This window comes from Coenobita brevimanus, chromosome 101 (genome assembly GCF_032717465.1).
Source record: "Coenobita brevimanus isolate Jiangsu-jjx chromosome 101, ASM3271746v2, whole genome shotgun sequence".
NCBI classification, from domain to species: Eukaryota; Metazoa; Arthropoda; class Malacostraca; order Decapoda; family Coenobitidae; genus Coenobita; species Coenobita brevimanus.
The window spans coordinates 63638734-63657876 of NC_137054.1; the positions used below are offsets into that span (position 1 = coordinate 63638734).

General features: G+C 50.9%; 1 protein-coding gene across 1 annotated transcript in view; it reads left to right on the forward strand.

Annotated features, from left to right (window-relative positions):
- Positions 1 to 241: 241 nt before the first annotated feature.
- LOC145414856 (uncharacterized) overlaps positions 242 to 19143 on the forward strand; it is an 80391-nt gene continuing 61489 nt past the window's right edge. Inside the window, exon 1 of the mRNA XM_080284276.1 lies at positions 242 to 938. Coding sequence (XP_080140402.1) covers positions 254 to 938 — 685 coding nt within the window. The 5' untranslated portion in view covers positions 242 to 253. The remainder of the gene's footprint in view (positions 939 to 19143) is intronic.

Genomic DNA, 19143 nt, shown 5'->3' on the forward strand with positions numbered 1-19143 from the left:
AAGTGTAAAGATGGGATACTTGGAAAGTCATGTGAATAAAATAACCTGATAAATCGGCGAAGGGATCGGGGACGGCAGCCACATGGTGCGCCTCGCCATCAGCTGATACCGGGGAGACGCAGCAGAACACGTGAAGGCGTAGTTAAGCAGTGACGGTCAGCGGGGGAGGTACGCCGCGCACCCAGCTCCTCGTGCTCGTGTAGTAGTGAGTTAAGAGTGAGACCTCATACTTGTAGCAGTGCTAGTGACCACTATGGCTACTCCGACACTGGAGGAGGACCTGCATGCTGCTGCTTGTCTGGTAGCTATGAAGGGTGGTGGCCGTGTCAGTCCATGGGCGCCCTTTGATGCCCACAGCCAACGCCCACGTCTTCATATCAAAACCAATATCCCAGTACAGCGACCCTACCACGACCCACCGCCCACACACACACCCGCCCCCAGCCCTGAACACTCTCCTTCCGTTGAGTACACACACCACGCCCCTCCACTTTCTCCCGCCCACCACATGTATCAGCCGCCCACGCCCCCCTCACCCCAGACTCCCACCTCAGAAGACCATTCCTACTGCCCTCCTGCTGAGACAGACCAAACAGTTTACCACATCGCCCGCATCTTGGCGGATCTGAAGCGGGTGCAGCCGGAGCGACCAGAGGCGCGGGAGGACCCATACCCTCACCAACCTCCGCCCCCACCTCCACCTGCCGTCCACACCGAGGATCAACCTCTGGACTACAGCAGAAAAAGCGAGGCGGAGGCTGCGGGGAGGGAAGCGTGCGGGGGGCGCGGCACGAGGGGCACGGGTGGACGGCGTGGGCGTGGCCGTAGCAGCTTGAGCAAGGTGGAGGACAAGCGGGCCCATCCCTGCACTTTTCCCGGCTGCGACAAGATATACGGCAAATCCTCACACCTGAAGGCGCATCTGAGGACACACACAGGTGAGTTGGCGCCACGGTTATGTAAAGGTGGATGGTGGTGTAGTGAGGCGGGTGGAGGGTGGGAGGCGGACACTATGTTACCGTGGGATACACCACACTACCTCCGGGGATTGCATTTTTAAAATAATTGTGGTGCAATATGAATAGTGAAGGGGAGGCGACTTTGTAGTGTGGCGTAAGGCAGGGAAGGGCAGGGTTTGGTGTTGAGTGAAGAATGAAGCGAGTTATTGGGTTAGATAAGGTAGCCCAGGAAAGTGGCAGTTTTTTTTTTTTTTTTTTTTTTTCTCCAGTGAAAGGTGGGGAGGGCCAGGGGTGGTAGATAATAGAGGTAGGTGGGCGGTGGTGGTGGTTGGCTCCCGGGCACTTTACCTCGGGAGAAGGTGAGGGAAGGGGAGGGGGAAGTGTTACGGGGTGAAAGCTGGCAGCTGCACCATGTAGCCACATGGCCACCTCCCCACCCCACCCCCCTCCTCCACACTCCACCTGTCACCTGGCCTGGGACCCGCGACGGGGAAGTGGTACGTCACTACTGTAATGTGGAGGCGGAGTAATTTGGGTGCGCCATATGGATGCTTACAGTGGGATGCAACGCTACGCACGGCGATTGTATTAGAGGGCAGCTGAGTTGCAGGGGTGCATGTGGATGGGATGGAGTTGGTAGAGAGTAGTATGGGTACCCTAGGAGGATTTGTGTGTGTGCAAAGAGACAACAAGAAAGGGATCTGGAGTGGCGTAATAGATGGTGCAAGTGATGGCCACCTTTGAAAGTAGATGGGTTGACTGATGTGGTAGGGAAACCTTGGGTTAGGCCTTAGCAAGTGAATGCCTTCTTGCTTTACCATCCTTGCCTTCAACTTGTAGAATTAGATATCATAGTGATAGTCTTGTCTGTAACAAGCAGCCTCGAAAGGACCAGTCTGTTGCTGTTTGCTTTCCTTTGTACTCCTTTGTGTGTGGTTCATGTTAGATGATACGTGGGGTCATGGTGGGAGGTGGATACGTGATAATCGTTGTGCGAGGAAGGTTCGTGAATATTATATTGGTAAGTGGGAAGATCATCTTGGGAGGTGGATACATGAGAGAGTCATGGTGGGAGGTGGATACACTAGGGGATCGTTGGGGGGGGGGGGCGATGTAAGGTAAGAGCAGGTACGGTAGTGTACCAGCAGTTCTTGCCTCCGTGTTGAGGGGCCGCTGCACTTGAAAGGCGTTGTGGGTGTGAGCAGGGCCAACGTGGGTCCACACGGGCTTTCCAGCAAGTGGGCGTGTGTGGCAATGTCATGCTGATGATCGTCTTTTTACCAGTAGTTTTGCTGTTGTCTCTGGTGTGGGTAACTGATCAGTGATGGTGAGAGTAACTGGCAGTACTGTTCGGCACTGGTATAACGAATTGTGAGCAGTATGGCTGTTGCTGGTATTGGCTTAACTAAAGTTGTGATACTGTGTTCCTGTAAATTACTGGTGTTGGGCTGAGGACGGATGGTACCATGGTTAAGTGTCACTGATCATGGGCGTGGCGGGAGCAAGATGGTGTGGGCGTGATGGGGGTCAGGATGATGTGGGCATGGTGGGGGTAAGGATGATGTGGGCATGGTGGGGGTAAGGATGATGTGGGCATGGTGGGGGTAAGGATGATGTGGGCGTGGTGTCGGGGTAAGGATGATGTGGGCATGGTGGGGGTAAGGATGATGTGGTTGTGATGGGGGTAAGGATGATGTGGTCGTGATGGGGGTAAGGATGATGTGGTCGTGATGGTGGTAAGGATGATGTGGGCGTGATGGGGGTAAGGATGATGTGGTCGTGATGGGGGTAAGGATGATGTGGTCGTGATGGGGGTAAGGATGATGTGGGCGTGATGGGGGTAAGGATGATGTGGGCGTGATGGGGGTAAGGATGATGTGGGCGTGGTGTCGGGGTAAGGGTGATAGGGGCTTTGTGAGGTAAGGATGATATGGGCGTGGTTATTGTAAGGGTGATGTACCTGTGGTGGGGGTAAGATTAATGTGGGGGTGGTGGGGGTAAGGGTAATATGCCAGTGGTGGGGGGGTACGGGTGATGTGGGCGTGGCAGTAATATTAAAGCAGTGATTGGTATGCGAGTCAAACCTGGTATAGAGGGCGTGGTTGGTAGGCTGTGAAGACCAGGTGGACGAGGCTGTCTGTAGGCTGAATGAAGTAGCGGACGTAGCTTGTTAAATACTGTATATACATGCTAGTACAGTATGTAATGGTATTGGTTGTGGTTGAAGACAGTGAGTTTAGTAATAGGCAAAGGAGACCGTGTAAGTGGGTGTTATTAGGTGCAAGACTGGTGTCGTGGTTCCGGTGCAGGTGACTGGTTTATATAAAGGAACGGTAGGAAGTACAACGGGTATGTGTAGGCTGTGACTGACGTGTGTGATGGGGTGGGAGACTGGTGTTGTGCAAAGGATCTAACCTGGTTGTGAGGCAAGGGTGGGCGTGGCAAACAGGGTGGTAGGTGAAGGTGGGGTGGGCGTGGTAGGCAAGAATGGTAAGTGAAGGTGCGGTGGGCGTGGCAGGTATGGGTGGTAGGTGCAGATGGGGTGGGCGTGGCAGGAAGGAATGGTAGGTGAAGGTGGGCGTGTCCTTCCTGCCACGCCTACCACCACCACCTGACGCAGCCACACTCGGGCCAGTCGATACCTGAGATTCTGATGGAGGCTCCGACCGTCCTCTCTCCCTTCTCCTGCCACACCCCCCTGCCCCATACCCCTCTCCTGCTGGCCCTTCCCATTCCCATCTGGTGCTGTTCTTATTCTTTTTCCCTTCCATTCCCATTGGATTACTCATCTCCTGGAATCTTTCCCACATCATTCCATTTCCTCACCTCCTCCAGACTTCCTTTTCCCCTCTGTCTCTCCACCACTTCCTTGTTTCTAACCTTCATAATCCCATCACATTTAAATATCTGCAAACTACCCCTTCCTTCCTCTTTCCCTGCCTCTCGCCGTCCCATGCCCTCCCCCTTTCGTACGGTCTTATTTTGTGCCTCTTCTCTCCCTGTCTTTCCCACTGTTTTTTTTTTTTTTTTTTTTTTCTCGTTCCATCAGTTCTTTAATCATGACTTCTCGTCGTCTTCCTTATACGTATTCTTTCTGTTCCTTTTGCGTTTCCCCTTCGCTCCATTTCTCCTCTCCCTATTTTCTTTCATTTATATCACGTTCCATCCTCCCCCATACCATCTTCTGCCATCTCAGTCAGCTCCCTTGCCCTTCCCTTACCATCCCTTGCTGTCTTTTCAAAGCTGTTATCATGCCTTCCTGCCAGATTTCATTTTCTCTACCCATTTTTTTTTCACGTTCATTTTTTTTTATATTACTGCGTGCCCATCTTGTCCGTCCCTTCTCAGTCATGATACACCTTTCCCTCCTCTTAATCCCTTTTTCATTTCTCTTCCTGTCCTCCCCTAATGTTTGTATTACCTTATTTATATTCCTCAGTATCTCTTCGTTCTCCCTCCCGAATGTCCCATCTCTCTCTCTCTCTCACACACACACACACACACACACACACACACACACACACACACACACACACACACACACACCTGTGTCGTCTCCAGTCATCGTTTCCTCCCTCTCTCCTCCCTACATGCCTCTGATATCGCCTGAGAATCAATAGTTATGCTAGGAATATGGGGAGCAGAGGAGGGTGGCAGGCGGTGGTTGGTGGGGGACGTAGGAGTGAGTGTGTGTGGGAGGTGGTGGTGGGATGGGAGTTGGAGTATGTAGGATGTGTTGGAATGAGGGACTGTGGGAGGTAGTAGGTGCTGGAGTGAAAGTGTGCGGGAGTTGGTGACAGGATGGGAATGAGTGGAAGGTGTTGGTGAGGTAAGGTGGGTGCGGATCGGGTGTGTGCTGGGAAAGGTGATGGTGGCGTGGATGATGTGTGAGGTGAAAGTGGGCGGAGCGAGGAGGTGTGGGCGTAGGCATGCAAGATGAAATGGCTGGATTGGGAGAGATACAAGTATACGATGTCAGTGTATGAACTGTAGAGGGTGGAAGTATGAATAGCTAATGAAGGTGGATAAGATGGATGAGGACTGTTAAGGAAGTTGACGAAGTGAATATTGGTTAGCCTATGAGTGGGGTGGGTGAGATTTGGTACGTGAGGTGGTAATGGATGTGAAATTGATTGGATGATAATAGGTCAGATTAGATAAGGTGAGTAGGGTAGTGGGTGAGATGAGTTAAGTGGGTGTGTAGAGTGAGGACGGAGGGTGATGAGTGTCGTCAGGTGATACTGTCCATCCGTCTTGACGCCTTCCATTCCCGTCCCTCTGTTCATCTCTTTCGCGTCCTTCTCCTTTTCCTGATTTGTTTGTCTTTCCCTTCTCATACTCCGTTTTTACTTTCTTTGTCTTTCATTTTCCCATCCCTCTCACTGCATCCTTCTTTTTTTTTCCCCCCACATCTCATCCATATTCACTTTTCCTATATTTTCTCACCTCTTCCTTTTCATCCTGTCCATTTTTCCTCCACTTTCTCAGTCTTCCTCACTTATTCCCCATAGCCCACTTTCACACCTATTCTCTGCCCATTCTTATGTTTCCCCTCACCCTGTCTCATTTCCTGCCCATTCCACTCCTTTCTTTTTTCAGCCCCTCCTCCTCACTATCCTTTCTTCTTGCCTTACTTCTCTCGGGTCTCTCTTGTCTACTTCTCAGTCCCCATCTTCTTCTCCCTCCTTCACTGTTCACCTCTGCCTTCACCCTCCCTCCTTCCTGTTCCCCGTCCTTCCTCACTTCGTCCCTCTCCATCCTGTTCTGGCATGTCTCCAAATTTGCTTCCTCCTCCCGTTCTTGCAAGGCCGATCACCTGGCTTGCCTCCTCCTACTCTGTCTCACTTCTCTCTCCCTTCCTCCCTCTATTCTGCCTCGCTTTTCCCTCCCATTCTCCCTCTGTTCTCCTCCGTTCCTCTACTCCGCCTCACCTTCTCCCTCCCTCCTTTCTGTCTCTCTTCCTCTGTCCTGCATTACTTCTCAATCCCATCCTTCTACTACCATCCTTCACTTTTCCCTCCCTCTGCCGTGCCTCATTTCTCCCTCCCTTCCTGTCTCCACCCTTCCTCACTTCTCTTTTTCTTCTTCTCTCTGCCTTGCCCCTCTTCTCTTTTCCCTTCTCCCTCTACCCTGCCGCACTTCTCTTTTCCTCCTTCCCTCTACCCTGCCGCACTTCTCTTATCCTCCCTTCCTTTACCCTTCCGCACTTCTCATTTCCTCCCTTCCTTTACCCTACCGCACTTCTCATTTCCTCCCTTCCTTTACCCTTCCGCATTTCTCATTTCCTTCCTCCCTGTGCGTACTTCCCGTCCCACCAGGCACATCACCCTGTAGTGAGTGTAGTGCTGTGGTGTGGTGGTAGGCAGGAGGCTGTGGTGAAGTGAAGCGCAGGTGATTGTGATGTGTTGATTTGTGGGTTGGTATGGACTAGGTAGTGTGTGTGTGTGTGTGTGTGTGTGTGTGTGTGTGTGTGTGTGTGTGAAGGTAGATGGGGTGTGGTGGTGTTGGGTGGCGTCGAATGGGGTGGGGAAGTTTTGAGTGGGTGTGGTGGCCTGGTAGAAGGTCGGGGACGAGTTTTTTTTTTTTTTTTTAAGATGGGTGTGGCAGTGTTGGGTGGATGTTGAATTGTGATCACAAGAACAATGTTTTGGATAAAGTGCAAATGTATACTAAGGGCAGTTTGGTGTGTTCGGGACGACAAAATGTATTTAATATAAGATATGGTGGAGAGGCTGAGGTTGGATGATGTGGCAGGAAAAGTAACTGGCCTAACGACTGGGTACCGGTATACTGGAGTGGCAGAGCGAGCTTGGTGTGGTATGGTGGTGGGCTTAGTGTGGGTGTGGCAGGACGGGTGGGTATGGTGGCGTGGGGTGGAGGCTGAGGTGGCGGGGAGGGGGTCGATACCAGCGTGCATCACAAGCACTGTTCAAGCATTGATGTGGTGAGTCCCGCTGGGGCGCTCCTCCCTGTCCTCTCCCCACCCGCAGCGTTACTGGGCTGAGTGTGCTGTGCTGAACGGCCAGACCAGGTGTCACCAGTGGTGTGTGTGTGTGTGTATACAGAGGTTGGAGTGAGTTAGCAGCAGGGTGTGTGCAGAAGAGGGCGGGGGGTGAGGGGGAGAGTCAGCACGCACCGTTCCAGAGCGAGGTAGCCGGGAAGTGGTGGGTGGAGGTTGTGGGTGGGTACGCCCTTCACCTTTGGTGGAAGGTGCAGGCCGCCCCAACCCCACCACAGCCCGAGGCCTGGTGCACCGCCGTCTGCCCCCCGCCTCCTCCTGCCGAGACCTCAGCGGGGTAAGGGACCGCCGGTTACCGTGGCCGAGCTACCGTACCTTCTCGACTGGTGTGGGCAATGGGTGGGCTGGGTGTGTGCTGTGGCAGGCATGGCACCAGGGCGGGGATAGCGTTGTGAGATGTGGGCGGTGACACAGATGGAAGACTTTCCAAGTGACTGTGTGTGTGTGTGTGTGTGTGTGTGTGTGTGTGTGTGTGTGAACGTAAATGCCAGAATAGGACAAGTATTGCCTTATATGGGTGTCTTGATAACCGCGGTTTTGGCACGGGGTGAAAATGTGGACGTCATTGTTGAGTGTAACAGGCACAGTGAGCGCTGATGGGGGTGTGGTGACGTGCGGATGTGTGTAGCAAGTAGGAGTGCTTCTGGGTCTGAGGGAACGGGATGCTAAGCATCTAAAGTCGGACGCATATAAAGAGAGAGAGAAACGATGTAATATGGGTGAGGATAGAGTGTGGGACGGGCAGGTGATGTGACTGTGGGCTCGGGTGTGGTGTGTGTGTGGGGGGGGGGGGAAGGGGGATACGATATGTGAAATGGTGTGTGGGGGCAGGTGGTGTCGGTGTGGGTGGGGCAGGGAAGTGAGTGTGAGCTGAGATGTAGTGTGAGTAGACCAGGGAAGTGAATGTAGGCTGGGGTGTATAGCCTAGTGTGAATGAGGCAGGGAAGTGAGTGGGTTTGAGTTGGGTGTGGTGGAGGTGGTGTGTGTGTGTGTGTGAGACAGGTGGTGTGCGTGTGGGTGGGGCAGGTGGTGTCGGGTGCAGCAGTATTGATCACGCTACAGGTGGCTCCCCGGTAAATCCTGCGTGTGGGTGGGGTGGGTTAGCGGTTTACAGGAAATATTGACTCCTCTCCTAGCAGCGTAGGTAGGGTCGAGGGGGATGCTCTGTCCTGGAGTTGGCACAGGCACACTTAAACCTAAGACACACTAGATGCTGGAGCAAGGGTTGAAAAACAAAGGTAGGATGGAATAGATATTTTGGTGTGTGTGTGTGTGTGTGTGTGTGTGTGTGTGTGTGTGTGTGTGTGTGTGTGTGTGTGTGCTTTAGATGATGCAGAGAGGTGCTGATGTGGTGCGTGATGAGGTTGCGTTATTTTGCGAAGTAGGTTTGGGGTGTGGTGAGTGTGTTGCTATGGTAAGGTGTGGCGTAGTGTGGTTATTATTACTATGGAGTGTTGTAGGGAATGATAGATTGGCTGTGACGTGATGTGATGTCCAGTATATTGGTGAGAGAGGTGCTATGCAGAGGCCGGGAGGAGGGGTGGGGTGGGCGCGGGAGGGGGAGAGGGTACGCGGTGCCTCAAGGTCCCCACTGCACTGGTGACCCACTTAATCCACCGTGCTGCTCACTCCACCTCGTTATCAGACTACTGGTGGGCTTGTTGTCGCCATCAAACTACTTCACACAACCTTCATCAGATTTTAGCCCAGTAACCGTCCAGTTATATATATATATATATATATATATATATATATATATATATATATATATTTCCCATTCGATCCCAGAGCTGCTGGCCGAGGCATCGCAATGGGAGGGTGCTAAGCGTACCGCCCTCCGCCTATCGGCTCAGTCGCAAAGCTCATAGGTCCCTACCCGGGGGTTCCCTACTTTATCAAGGTTTGAAAATTCCCAGTTCCGTCTAATACTGTGGACACTGAGGTCCAATGGGATATACTGTGTGTGTATATATATATATATATATATATATATATATATATATATATATATATCCATCATCCAGTCCTACACTACCCCACGAGGAGCGTACGAGCCCGGGGCTAGGCAGTTGGTCCTGACATTTAAGATGAGTCACCAGCCTCACTCATCCCTGAGTGGCATTACGAGAGCAGTAAACCCCAACCACCCCTTGGATATAAACCTTCACCGGCTTAATCCGATTGGAGCCCAATAATTACCCACTAAACCACCTGGCGCCAAAATTTGGTTATATGGTTACCACCCAGCGTAGTCAATGGTTTCCTGGTGTACAGGAAACCGTTTGGCTTGTCACTCAGTGTAGAGCCACTGACAGACTGAAGGAAGAGGAAAGAATGAAGGAAAGAAAGACAGAAGGGGGAGTGTAAAGTTACCCGTAGGCAGAAGGACGAGGAAAGAATGAAGGAAAAAAGATAGAAGAGGATCGAAGGAAAGAAAGATGGAGGAGAGGAACGGTCAGACATCCGAGAGCAGCACTACATCGAGTGAGTGGATGGTATGCGCCCCCACCTACCATATATATATATATATATATATATATATATATATATATATATATATATATATATATATATATATATATATATACTGTATGTATATATTTTGCAGAAAGATTTGTTCAGTATGACGTTAATCCATGAACAGCAGTTACTAGTATCCCTAGTTTCCAGTACGTTATTATATGTTGATGTACCATAGCCTAGAAAATAATTATGGTTCCGTGGGTGTGGCGGTTGTGATAGCTTAAGGGTAGTAGGTGTTCGATGAAGCACGGTATTGTTAATAATGTTGGTGCGGTGAAGATGTCCACAACATCCGTCTGAGGCTGTAAATAGGATTGTCTAGGACTCTAGGTAAGACAGTGGGTTAGATTGAGGGTCAGACTAGTTGACCTCTTATGAGGTCGATCGACCTTGAGTGTGGGACTAGAGCTCTTATGGGTTTGGGAAGAAGGGGAAGGGAGAGGGCGGGAGGTGCTCGTATCTCATGTTCTTATTTTTGTGACATTAAGAGTTGCAAGGCATTGCGGTGACCGCGTCCCCCACTGTAGCCAGGTCAGGGAGGCGGGATGTGGGCCAGGGCCTCACTCCCGCCCCGCCCCCGGCCCTCACCCTCCCTCCTGACATCGTTGATTACCCCTGTCGCGTCACCTCACCTCGGCCGCGGCCATGGCGGCGTGCGTATACTGATGGTGTGTCACCGTAACATTCCCAACCCTCCACCCAATTGCCATATCCAGAGCCGTGATCAGATATTTTTGACTTATAGTTGTATACAGTGCCATACGGGTTATTTGGTCGTTAGAATCTGGTATTGTATTACCCATGGTCGCGTCCCATGAATGAACTCTGACCCAAAACAGGTTACCGAGCGAGGGCCGTTATGTAGACGTGGGTGTGCCTGGCTGCATATTGATGTCCACTCTCTCTTCATAGCCAACGCCTTTATTTCTCTCAATGCTTTTCCTTGCGTCATGTTTTCTTTCTTTCATTTTACTTTACTTAGCGTTCCTAAAATTATCCATGCGCTTCAGCCACCATCGGCCAGACCGACGTGCGTGAGTTGAATAGACTGACCAGCGTGAGCACAATTAAAGAAAAAAAACAATGTGATTGGCTACATAGGCATTGCACCATATTACTCCATCTTGCCACACCTCCATCTGTGTGTGTGTGTGTGTGTGTGTGTGTGTGTGTGTGTGTGTGTGTGTATACAGTCCCATCCCCCTTCCCCCTCCCCGTTCCCAATCGCCGTTTTACTCCTTTCTACCTCCAGTTCCCCCCGCCTCTCCCCGCCCCGCCCCCCACTCGGCCCCTGACCCACATCCGCCCCAGAGGAGTCGTAGGCCGAGTAAAAGTGAACACCATCATCTTGTTCCGCGTTGCCCCCTTGCCCGATAAACGCACCAGGGACCTTTGTTTACCATAGATATTTTTTCCTCCACGAGTGGATTGAGAGAGAGAGAGAGAGAGAGAAGGGAGGGGGGGAAGAGAGAAAGAGGAAATGGGAACACGTAAGAGAGGAGGACAAGGATACAGCCACGACACGAGCGGAAGAATTTTGTGACGGAGAGAAAAAGTTTGTGTTAGAAGGCTGGAACATTTATAAGGATGTTGGGGGCAGGGGCTGCTGAGGGACGGGATGTGGGAGGGAGAGGAAAAGCAGTGTGAGGAGGAAGAGATGGAAAAGACAAAAGAAACAGAAAGAGACAGGAAGAACTGGGAGAGTGAAGGGACAGGAAGAGGTGAAGGAGTGAGGGATAAAGTGGAAGGTTGGTGAAGGGCAAAAGAAGTGGAAAGTAGGCAGAAGATCCAAGTGGAATAGAAAGGGAAGGGGTGAGAGACAGCGAGATACAGTTAAGACAAATAGGTAGATGTGAGGAAGGTGTGAAATAAAAGGGAAGAGGTGGAGGGTTGGAAAGGAGGGAAGATGGGAGAGGATGGGGAGAAAGTGGGGTGAAGAAGGATAATTGAGGACGACTATGTGAGAGGGAAAGGGAGACAGGGAGTACAACACAAAAGAGGTGAAGGACTGGGAGTTGGAGGAAGAGGGATAGTGGGATGTGAAAGGAAGAGGATTTAGAAAGGGAGTTTGATGGGAAGAGAAGTGAAAGAGGAGGAAAAATGTAGGTGGGAAACAGATTATGACTGACAATAAAAATGCTAATGATGAAGTAATACTTAACTCCCCCAAAGCGATGGCTTATATTATATTGTACTTTTTTCTCGCTATTTCCATTGAGTCTTATGCAAATCAGGAAGAATCTCGTAATGAAGTTAATAAAGCCTGCATCTTCCGGGTAACTACCAGTTCAATAAGTCTTTCCTTGGCTGATTTACTCCGTCTGTTAGCAGCAAAAATAAAATTAAAACATACATCACAGGACTGAAAGAGTTAGAGGAAAGAAGGATTGGGACTGGGAGTAGCGTATATGCATAAGATTGTGGGGTGTTGTATGCAGGATATATATGTTGCTGGGGAAAACATGGGAGGTACTGGGATCAGAGAGTTTAAGAAGAGAATAGTAAGAGGTGATAGGAGATAAGGATAGGGAGGTAAGAGCAACAGTGACTTTGTTGAAAATATGGAAGAGTTAGGAAAGTGTGATGCAGGAGGCAGGAATAGGGAAGATGAAGAATGGAAATGAAAGATGAGAATGTAGGAGAGGGGGGAAGGAGAACAATGAAATGCAAAGGAAAGGAAAGCACAACAGACCTGTTGGTCCTTTCGTAGCTGTTTGTTATGGGGAAGGTTATCACTAACAAGGCTATTCAGTGAATTAAAGACAAGGATAGAAAAGCAGGATGATTCCAGATGAAGGGATATGGAATAGTAATGTGGTGCGGGGAAACAGAAATGAAGGAAGAGATGTGGAGTTCAGGGAAGAAATGGGAGAAGTAAGAGAAGGCAAAGAGGGAGGGTAGGAGATAGCAGCAGGACTGGGGAGAAGTGGGTGAAGAGAGAACTAGAGGAAAGAGGGAGGGAAGGGGAAGAGTGGTAAGGGGAAAAATGGGAGGGCGGGGAGAAAAGCAGGGGTTGTTTGAAAGACGGTAGAGGCATGTAAGCTGGGGGTAGAATGGGGAGAGTCAGGAGAGAGAAGTACGATAGGGGAAGTAAGAGTGAGACAAAGTATGGAGAGGGTGTGCGGGAGGGGAGAGGGGGAAAGAGAGAGGTGATGGAGGGAGAGGAACTGTGACTACCAGCACTGGCAGTAAAGTAACCTGATCACCTGAAGGGTAAGTGACGCCACTATGCTGGTTCCCTCACCCCTCCCTCCCTCACCCCTATCAGTCCCTCATCCCTCCCTCCTTCACCCCTATCAGTCCCTCACCCCACGCTCATCATTTCCTCATCCCTTCCTCGCTCAGACTATCCATGATCCTATCGTTTCCTCCATACCTCATCACTCCCATCACCCCCGTCACTCACTTCCTCCCTCTCTCCTCCATCCATCCCTCACTCCCTCCCATCCATCCCTCACTCCCTCCCATCCATCCCTCACTCCCTCCCATCCATCCCTCACTCCCTCCTTCCAGTTTTTCCCTCCGGCCTTCAGTTCTCGCGTGTCACTCATCTCCTTTTTCACTGTTATTACATTTCCCTCTTACTTTCTCACCGTTTTCTTTCCCTTATCACATTATCTCCTTCATGTTTCCCTCCACCCTGCCTTGCTCACACATTTTATTTCCGTCCTCACGTTTTTTTTTCTTGTTCCTCCCTTGTCCTCTTACCTACCTCACTACTTTTAATCTATATTTAATAATCGACTCTCTCTCTCTCTCTCTCTCGTTTCATTGTTTCTCTCTTTTAGCCTGAAATGATAACAAGTCAGGGAATCAAGGGAGCACAAAGGAACAGACGAGGGAGGAGAGGCGATGAGGGAGTAAAGGGTCGGATAAGTGCACCTAAATGAAAGGAAAGAGAGAGAGAGAGAGAGTTGCGTGGGAAGGGTGGGCGTGTCTTTGCTCGCCGCCTCTCTCTCTCTCTCTCTCTCTCTCTCTCTCGTGTAATTCCGTGTGGGAGGTGGAGAGGTGACAGAACTGTGTGTGTGTGTGTGTGTGTGTGTGTGTGTGTGTGTGTGTGTGTTTTATCACTCCATCCCTGATCCTCTTTTCTTGATCTATTTTTCATGTCCTATCTTTTCTTTTTCCCTGTTATTACCTGTGTGTAGCCAGCCCATCCCAGCATCACTTCCTTTCTCTCTTGCCTCACTCTGGCCTCCTCACTCCCTTACACCATCCCTACCTCACACCATCCCTCCCTCCCTACCTCACACCATCCCTCCCTCCCTACCTCACACCATCCCTACCTCACACCATCCCTACCTCACACCATCCCTACCTCCCTACCTCACACCATCCCTCCCTCACTCCCTACCTCTCACCATCCCTACCTCCCTCACACCCTACCTCACACCATCCCTCCCTCCCTTACTCCCTACCTCGCACCATCCCTCCCTCACTCCCTACCTCGCACCATCCCTCCCTCACTCCCTACCTCACACCATCCCTCCCTCACTCCCTACCTCACACCATCCCTCCCTCACTCCCTACCTCACACCATCCCTCCCTCACTCCCTACCTCACACCATCCCTCCCTCACTCCCTACCTCACACCATCCCTCCCTCACTCCCTACCCCACACCATCCCTTCCTCACTCCCTACCTCACACCATCCCTCCGTCCCTCTTTGCCTTATCCACTCATACATTTTTCGTCTCTCTCACTCTCTCACTTTCCCACACCTGCCCCTCCACCCACCTGCCTCTCACTCTCTTTCTCCCCCTTGCAACCCTTCATCCACCAACCACGCTCTCTTCCCCAGTACACCCCCTCCCCACCTGCCTTTCTTTCTCTCACCTCCTCCCCCCATTCCCTTGTACACCCGTCTCCACCTGCCGCTCCCCTTATTTTCTCCCTTTCTCCCCTCCCCCGCCGCTCTGTCACCTCTCTTAGTCAACCTCCGTGCATTAACCTCCTCCCCACCACCTCTTCCTGCCTGCCCTTCCTCTCATCCCAGCTGTATCCCTTCCTTTTTCCCTGCCTAACGCCATTTACCTCTTCTTTTCCCATCTTCTCCCCCCCTACCCATGCTCCATCGTCTTGTCTGTCCTCTTTTCTTCCACTTACCCTGGCCTCTTACCCCTGCCTCCCTACCGTAGTCTTTTCTTTTCCTGTCTAGTCCTATGCACCTTTCCCCTTTGTCCTAACTATGCCTCCCAACCTTAATTTTTCCTCCCTCTTCCTTTTCCCACCCTCTGCTTCCTTTTTAGTGATCCTTTCCTTTTCCCTCCCAGCATTCCTTCTTTCCACCCCTCCTTCTCCCTTTCCCGTGCCTTCTTTGTCTCTCCCCCTCCCCTGTTGACTCCTCTCCACCTTAATCTTTGTCCCCCTCTCCCATCCTCCTCTTTTGTCATGATTCATCTCCCCTCCCTTTCGTTTTCTCTCTTTTACCCACTCCTCCGTTGTTCATTTTCATTCCTCCCTACCTTAGTGTTTTTAATCACTTTCAGCCCTTCAAGACTTTCCCCTTCTCATTCTTACCTTCACCCTCCCCTTCCCCCGTTTCATCCCTTCCCCTCCTGCCATCTCACCCCTTTACCCTCCTCTCATCCCTTCCCCCACCTCACCTCTCATCTGTTCTCTGCCTTCAGCACTCTCTCAGTCTCATCCCCTCCCCTTACCACTTTTTTGTCACCTTTCTCCTTACCTCAGCCGTAATCCTCTCCCCTTCCCCTTCCACCCTTCCTCTCATACCTCACCCATTCCCCATCCTCGGACCTTAGTCGTTATTCCCAGTCTCCCTCTTCTCACTCCCCGTGTTAGCTGTCATCCCCTTCCTCACCCTTCTTCCCCCTTTCGTCAGCCGCCATCCCGTGCCTCCCCCTTTTCTTTCTCCCTGTCCCTTCCCTACCTCCCCCTGCCTCGTTGCCATCAGCTGCTCGTTATCAGTGCTGGTGCCAGTGGCCTCCCTGTGTGTCTCACCTGCCTCGCCTCTCCTCACACCTGCCCAAACCTGCCTTTCCTCCACAGTTGCCTTCCCCCACCTGCCTCCTCTACATTACACTTCCGTTTCTCTCTCTCTCTCTCTCTCTCTCTCTCTCTCTCTCTCTCTCTCTCTCTCTTTGTGTGTGTGTGTTTCCAAAGCTTGTACTCCATACTCCACATTCATTCTGCTCCCTTCTCTTTAACATTATTTTATACTCTCTACTGATTCACATCTTCGTATCTTCCTTACACCCACATTCTCCTTTTCTCTCCCTTTCTCTTCTTACATCTTTCCAGCATTTCCTCACTTCTTGTCACGCACTCTTATTTTCCCGCCTTTTTTCCTGCCTTGTCTAGCCTCCACTTTTGTTACATTTGCCTCCTTGCGTTGTAAATTTTCTCTTTTTCCTTTTCCCTTCATGGATTTTTGTTTTCTTAACATTTTCTCCTCCCTGTCTTCTTCCTTCCTTCCCTACATCCATCCAACATTCTTCCCTGCCCTTCTTCCTCCAGTATTTTAAAACATTCTTTTCCCCATCTCCAAAACTTTCCCCGTTTCCTTCCTTCCTTCCCTTCATCCAGTATTTTCTCCCTCTCTCCCCCCACCTCATTTTCAACATCCTCTCTCTCTCTCTCTCTCTCTCTCTCTCTCTCTCTCTCTCTCTCTCTCTCTCTCTCTCTCTCTCTCTCTCTCTCTCTCTCTCTCTCTCTCCAATTGCTTCCTTCCTACCAACCCCCCGTTCCTTCCCTGCATGCTGAAGTGTCCATCCTCGCCTCCACCTTCCTTGTAGCTCATGTCAGAAGTTAGAGGAGTTTAGGTTAGGAGCAAGAGGAGGAAGAAAGACACTGGAATACGGAGGAAAGTGACGGGTTTGGAGGAAGGAAGGAACTGGAAAACTAGGGAAGTGGAGGGTTTGGAATAAGATACTGATAGGCAAAAGGAGAGAGGAAGAGTTTGGAGAAGGTAAGAGCATGAGGAAGGGACGAGCGAGTAGTGAAGATAGAGGTTCTTACACAGATACACAGGTTACCGTGCATGATCTTTGGGGTGCGAGGTGAGGTGATCCGGCCAGCATGAGACATTTGCAACGACTTCGTGCCAGTGTTTTTTTTTTTTTTTTTTTTTTTTTTTCCAACTTCCAGACGATTTCATTCAGCTTAGGAGTGACTTTTAGAACTGGATGGGTTAGATGTAGCCTTAATTAGTTCCTTCACAGTTAATGTCGAAAAAAGTGGTACCGTAGCTCAGTTAAGATGAAGAATGCGTGAAAAGAGCGTGGGGGATAGGAAAGCATAAGATCACTGAGCCTGTACCCTTTGCCGTACCCACAACTGATAAGAACTTTTACACCAAATTATACATCACTGCTGGAAAATATGAATTGGACGTTGTATGTAAGAGCTGAATGAACGAGCGGTAAAAATAGTGCTTTTGCCAACATTAATACATGAAGTTCAGTTATGATGCTCAACCACGACTGTATAGTGGAGGGGAAGAACAGAGAATTGATGTAAGGAGGAGGAGGACGAGTTTTGTAGGTTCATTGATGGGGTGGAGAGGTGTGTGTGGAGGGGAAAGTGGATATGTGGAGGTTGATCAAGTGGCGAGGAGGGGGGAAGGCTGGTGCCAGGGAGTGTGTAGGCTATGGCGGGGAAAGTACAGTAACTGTTAGCCCGGATGTAGAGGTGGATAGGAAAGGAATGAGGATGTGGTGAGGATGTTGGCTGATACACAGGGAATGGTGGCCGGAGATGAGGAGAAGGTGGTGGGCCAGGGAAAATTCATATTGCCATGGGAAGGAAACTGGAGTGTGACGATGAGACATTGTTAGCGAATACATAAGCAGGGGAGGAGGGCAGGCGTGGAAGGGGAGGCGTGTCCATCGGCCGGTGGGAGAGTGAGGGGCGTGTGGGCCGGAAGGGAGGGAGGAGGGGAGAGCGGGAGGGAGCAGACCAAGCCACAACAACCGGCGGGAAACCTGAGTGACGTCACGGCTTTGACGTCACCCAGAGCTCAGCGTTGGCCCACGTCATACTCTAGGTCACAGCGGGGATCATGGAGCTACAGGATTTTCTGTGTTTATTGTGTAGTTTGGCTGTCCTTGACTCTGGCTGCCACACATTTATATACATATATGGCTAGTCCCAGGATTAGCTGAAAAAAATAGACCTAGTGGGTATCACTTGCCAAGGTTTTGCAATAATGGGGAGGGAAAAAAACCTTGATGATAGAGCGAGGTGGAAGGATAAAATAAAGATCTATCGTGCAGAACATGGTGGGTGGCGTGGGCTGTTGAAAGGGAATAATAATGAGTTGTAGATGGAGGCTTGTGACGATTTTGTCGCAGCCATCTGGATGAATTCTACGACGGAACGCGTGGCTGTAGGTAGCTACCTACGGTAGACAGATGAACTACTGTACCCTTCAGCTAAGCCTGCGTACAGGTGTGGTGTATCTGTGTTTTCGTAACAGTAGCACTTGTGTTTTCTTTTATCACCATGCCCATTGTCACTGCCCGCTAACACCACTACTCTTTCAGTTACCGGGAACGGAGTTTAGTATGTATGTCGTGGGACACTGGGTTCACTTTCCAATCTTCCCCACTGCCCACACCCGCTCCTTCCACCCGTGGTGTGTGTGTGTGTGTGTGTGTGTGTGTGTGTGTGTGTGTGTGTGTGTGTGTTAGATGACGGAGGGGACATCAGTGACAGAGGAGGGGGTGAGGGTTGCTAGGTGGGAGAAGAGGGGTGAGCATGGAAGAAAAGAAGGAGTAACAGCCCTAGGAGGATGAGGAGACGGATGAGGCAGAGGGAGGGGAAGGGGTTGGAGGGAGGAAGGGTTGAGGCAGCAGACAGCATGGTTCACCCCGCCGACACAAGCAGACTTGGCAACATGTGTTCTCGCTCCTACCATGCCACCTCACCCAAGAGCATCACCCCCAGCACACACACACACACACACACACACACACACTTATTTTGCCTTCTCTTGTCACCTTCGCACACCTTAGCAGTCCTAACTCATCCCTGGCACAGCATGCTTGTCTCAGCCAAGTCACTCCTCCTCCACCCTCTTTCTACCTCAGCCACCTCGCACGCACTCATTGCATCACCCGTGCCACCCCACACACACTCATTGCCTCACCCCTGCCTCACCACACGCACGCACTACGTACCCTTGCCACCCTGCACACACTCATTGGCTCACCCCTGCCACCCCACACACACACCCTCATTGCCTCACCCCTGCCATTCATCATACACCTTTCACACCACCCCATCTCAGTTATGCTCCTTTCCTCTTCCCCCACCAACTCCACTCCGTCGCGTCACCCCTTCCCCAAACACACCCATTGCCACACTTCTTTGTACGTCAGTCGCCACTCACACACACCTTGCAGTTCCCATGAAAACACACACACACACACACACACACACACACACACACACACACACACACACACACACACACACACACACACACACACACACACACACACACACACACACAGTAACCTTGGCTGTTGATATCGTTCAGCACCTTCACTCCTTATTATATAACTGTCAGTCCTTATCATAGGGTGTATTATACCTCCCACCCTCACCCTGAGCATCACTGCCTCCTCATCACACACCCACACCCGTCACCACCACCATGCCAGCGTCCGGTACACATAT